Raw genomic sequence first — 5272 nt, 5'->3', positions numbered from 1 at the left:
TATATATATGTATATCATTAAAATATATCATATATCATGTAAATATATTAGAGTAACTATATAGAATTTTAAGGAGTAAATATAGTATTTTTATACTCAAAAGGAAAATTTCCAATAAAAATATAAAAAATGCAAATAGATTAAATTATGAAAAAAATCACTGGTTATATTAATCATAAAGTTGGATATTAAGTTGGTTGTTGTTGGGGTTTTTTGCATATATTACCTGAAGCTAAAGCAACCAAGAACTGCTGCAATTTATTGAGCAGTAGTCATGTATTTGCATGGTGTGAAAATTTTTTGCCAATTACTCACAAGAGTCTTGAACAGTGAGTAGATAGCAGCCAGATCATCAGGTTCCTCTTCTTTCTTGGCAGATGGTTTTGTCTTCAAACCTCAGTAAATTTTGAAGGGAACCAAACTTTCTCTGTGTCATCAATATTCTACCAACCTCAAGCCCATGTCCTTCATTTTTGACCCGTGCTTTACATTCCTGTGAATACCATGAGAAAGTCCTGCTAAGTATAGCAGACCTATATATTCTTTCAGTTCAGCTAGGGAGGTTTCATAATAAACACATTTTTTAGTATGGCTACTGGTATAAAGAGTACATTTTAACTGTATTTCACAACATCTTATATCATTTCATTTCTTACAAATGATTTCCAAAATTGAATGGCAATGCTGGGATTCTGTACAATAGGTTGTAGCCCTACCTAGCTCCTTACTATATTTTTGGACCTCTTTCTATGATTGCATCATTGCATTTAATTTAATTTCCATTTTGCACCATTTCAACTAGTCAAGTATGTATTTACATTGCTCCTTTGTTCATAATCTGAATCAAATAGGTCTGCATTTCCTGGGTATTGCTTCATTTCACCTGCACAGAAACTTTGGCTCACAGGGCCATTGTCAAAGTCAGTATCATTTCCATGGCTCATGCCTTAGTAATCTGATGCTTCACTTGTGACCTCCTCCAACACTTGCAAATCTATTTTTCATGAGACATTTTGCTGAATTGGACTAATTGCATGAGAATAATCCGAAGAAACCTTTTCAAAAAGAAATAAAAATGCATATAATTTTAGCAATGAGAATTTCAAGGGGAGAACTCAGCTGCTGTTCCTTTGGAGCTTTTGTAGACAACTTGCCATTCATCTGCAATGTGGGAGAACACACAGATGGGTTTTTGCTTCCCCCAGCAACAGCTACTGTGAGACATAGCCACATTCCATTATGGTAAAGTATGTGTTTACTTTAGAAGAGTAGCATACACAAAAATGGTTACATGAAGGATTATGAGGGTAAATCTCCTCATTTGATATTTTTTACATGAGTATACAACTTAGTCTTCATTCTTCAAAGTCAGTAAATACAAATGTTGCTTCCTGAGCACCCCAGACAAAGGTACTGAAACAAACAATAGGCTACTGTTATGCTAAAATACAAATATACAGTAGGAAAATATGGAAGAAATTGCTGTAACCTGATGTTATGCTCCTTAGTGGTAGAACAAATAATTTTATCATGTCCTACTGGCTATTTTGAGAAAACTTAAAAGTAAGTTTGCATGTAAGCAATATCATAAAAGCTATATTTTCTTTATTTAACATGATTTTAAGATAGTAAAAATAAAAATGGTTATCAGGAAACGTTTAAGGTCATGATTAATTATGTTTGCCTACATCTGAGTAAAAATATCTGACTGAATTTTTTTTTTCAGTGACAGGGATCAAACTCAGTATCTTCTGCTTTTGAGGCAGCAGCTAAGTCCCTGGCCTGATCTGGATATTTATTTAGTGGAAAAGATAATAAAATGTTGTCAATATGACTGAAAAAGAGAATAACACCATAGAATACTATTAGAAAACTGTCTTTTATTTCCATAGATAATTAAAGGTGAAGCTCAAAGGTTATTCTGATAAAACCTAGGATTTCTAAGCACTTTACAGAGAAGACCAAGAAAAGTCTTCTGCTTGTGGATACTAATGAATAAGGCAAAAGAAATCTGTCCTTGCTCAGTGAGTTTTGCAACAATTTTAACAGATTCCGTAATTTCTTTCATACTCAAATTAAAAGTACTATCCTAGCTTAAATTAAATTTAGAAATTCTGTACTTGCTGAATTACACAATGGGAGGCTCCTAGACACACTGGGGTATGCTGCATTGGAAGCACCCTGGACCCTTCTGGAAACCATCCGCGTGGGTGTATGGGGTTCCTCAGTGAGGACAGCTCAGCTGTCCCCTCCTTGTGGCTTTGCAGGTGGATGTTCTGTCTCAGCACCTGCCAATCTGATTACTGAGAAAACAGGACTATGTTTCACGTTGGAGCTTCAGATGCTTCCCACATAATGAACCCAATGTGTGTTCTCAAAATTATTGATTTTTTTAGGGGGTGGATCCTACTGCAGATTTTTTTTCTGATACTGCCCATCAAATTAATGACTTTATGCTCACAAGACAGACAGAGAACAACTGGGCTACATTTTGTCCTTCAACTTTTGATTTGTTTTCAATAAATGAAACACAGGAATGAGATAATATATGATCCAAAATGAAATCTGATCACAAAACACAGCCAATCTTTTCAGAAAGCTAAGAACCAAGGGAAAGTTGCTTTGTCAGAGAGGATTGTCAGGTGACTTCATGACACACACATTGGCTTTTTGGGGTGCAGCTTCTGACCTCAGGTGGCTCTTGGGTGTTTGCTTCATAGGGCAAGAGATAGATAACAACACTCCAGAACTCTCCAAACTGAGAGCTGAGAAGACTCCATGATACACTGGAGTTCCCGTGTTCTGTAGATATAAAGGAATTTTACATGATGGGCAGCCACTGAGTAGGCAGGGCTGACAACAGCTTCCTCAGACCCCTTTTTATGTCACCATTTCGCAGGGTGTAGATGACCGGATTCAGGATGGGAGGCAGCACAGTGTACATCACAGAAGGCAGCCTGTCAATAACTGGAGGTGTATCTGCAGGTGGCCTCAGGTAAACCATGAGTGCACTTAACATAAAAATGGTGAAGACAACAAGATGAGGGAGACACGTGGAGAAAGCTTTAGACTGACTTTTCCTGGGTGGAATCCTCAGCACAGCGGAGAGAATGTGAACATAGGAGAACACAATGCAGACACAACAAAACAGGCCCAGACACAGTCCTATTCCCATGCTGGGATAGATCGCCAGGAGTGTGTCAGAGCAGGAAATCTTGAGTAAGGAGGGAATGTTGCAGAAAAACTCTGGGATTACACTGGAGCCACAGAAGGGCACAGAAAATGTACCAGCAGTGTACAAGGCTCCAAAGAGTCCCCCCAAAGCCCAGGAAGCTCCTGCCATCATCACACAGGCCTGGGCACTCATGATGGTCTCATAGTGCAGGGGACAGCAGATGGCCACATAGCGGTCATAGGACATGGCAGTCAGGATAAATGTCTCACTTGCTGAGAAGGATGTTATTAAAAGGAGCTGGAAGGCACAGCCCGGAAGGGAAATGGAGTTGCTGTGAGTCAGACTGTTGAGGATGAACTTTGGGACTGGCACAGACACCAGGGAGACATCCAGCAAGGACAAGTTCTTCAGGAAGAAGTACATGGGTGTCTGGAGCTGCGAGTCCAAGGTAAGGACAGTGACAATGAGAAGGTTACTCATCAGGGCCACCAGGTACATCAGCAGAGAGAGCACAGCACAGAGTGTCTGCATCTCGGGGTCCTCAGCAAACCCCATGAGAAGGAAACTTGTCATCAAGGTGGTGTTGACCATGCTACAGCCTCCTCACTGCCTGTCAACATGAGGACACACACAATAAGAGAAAATGTAATAATAAGGCCCAAAATAGTGACATTAAATTCACAAACATTCGGTTGTAAAAGAAGCATATAACTACTGCACCTTAAAAACATTTTACATTTTCTTAAAAATTCCCTTTCCTCTCACCCTCTAATTTTCGGTCGTTTTCTTTGTATCATCTTGTTCCCGTCCTCTCAACTCTCTTCCGTATTCCTCTCCCATGCTTCCCTTTCCAGCTAAGGATCGAACTATGTATCTCATGTGTGAAGTGTAGCTGATCCACTGTGAAGCTCCATGCCAAATGGAGACTCTTTTATTAATATGAAACAATTCATATGAATAACAGGTGAGGTTAGTTAGCCCTGTTTATAGTTTTAGAGTTTTGACACTCAGAGTTTTGGGAAGGAATTCTCAGGGTTTATGGGTCGTCCTGTTTTGCCTTAATATGTACAGAATTTGTTCTCATTACATAGGATATTTCAGACAGCTAGAAGGAAAGATTCTGAATGTTCTCATAACAAAAACATGAAAAACTGTTAATGCCATGTGTTAATTACTTTGATATGATCGTTACATAGTGCACACAGGTATGAAACAGCATGCTACCTACAGAAATATTACACTAACTATGAAAGAGACACACAAATGTATAAACAAGTAAATTTGCCCCCATTAGTCATTATAAGAGCTCACCTCTTGCTGTATCCTCAACTTTGTTTTGAGAAGAGTACAACTTTCCTAAACATGGGAGCTCTAACAACTCACTGGATGTTTGTGTCCAACTATTACTGAGCCATATTTCATGACAAACCTTTTTCTACTTGAATGACAATCTAAAATCCCATGTCTTTCGAGTTCCTTAAATGGTCATGAAGTCATACCCTTATACTAAACAGTGCAACACAGGCAAACCACTTTCTGTGTCCTTATGGATGTGAGCAAGAGGATGTAATTAAAGCTTTACTGTTCAATCTTTACTGTTTTATCTTCAGCTCAGGCAATACTAAAATATTGAACAGGACAGGAGAAGAAAGCTGAGTTATCCCACACTGTGAATATCCTTTGGGTCACACATGTACCAGAGCCTTGGTATGAGGCTTCCTACTGTTTGATTTGTTTTTCAAATTTGATCTTGACATAGTACATTTCTCCTTTTGCCTGATTATATTTCCCTGATGTCATGGTTTCTTCAATTCACTTTCTAATGCTATTAGATATGTTCTTTCTGTGTTCAGAATATATAACAAATTATTGGTTACTAAGTGCAGTACATCTTCTCTAATGACAACATAAAAAAGGTTTCCTATTTGTATCATAAATGAACTAATGATAGAAATAATCTTTTTCCTTGGAGCTGGGTTTTCCTTGGAGGAAGCCAAGAAGAAGAACAAATGAAAAAATTTGTAAGGAAAAATCTAAGGTAGTGACAATGCTTAAGGTAGGAAAAGGTGTTACTGTGGAGATTAATGTGGGGGAGGG

General features: G+C 38.4%; 1 protein-coding gene across 1 annotated transcript; it reads right to left on the bottom strand.

Moving 5' to 3' along the window:
* Nucleotides 1–311: 311 nt before the first annotated feature.
* LOC104860014 (olfactory receptor 14A2) lies at nucleotides 312–3766 on the bottom strand. The gene is made up of 2 exons (XM_010620998.2): nucleotides 2862–3766; nucleotides 312–387 (listed from the first exon to the last, which is right to left on the bottom strand). Exons 1-2 carry the CDS (start codon nucleotides 3764–3766, stop codon nucleotides 312–314), a joined length of 981 nt encoding a protein of 326 aa, XP_010619300.2.
* Nucleotides 3767–5272: the final 1506 nt, after the last annotated feature.

The sequence above is a fragment of the Fukomys damarensis genome, unplaced genomic scaffold, assembly GCF_012274545.1.
Source record: "Fukomys damarensis isolate Sample0158 unplaced genomic scaffold, DMR_v1.0_HiC HiC_scaffold_3, whole genome shotgun sequence".
NCBI lineage: Eukaryota > Metazoa > Chordata > Mammalia > Rodentia > Bathyergidae > Fukomys > Fukomys damarensis.
The sequence above is the reverse complement of the archived record's forward strand: the minus strand, read 5'-3'. Positions and strand labels throughout refer to the sequence as shown.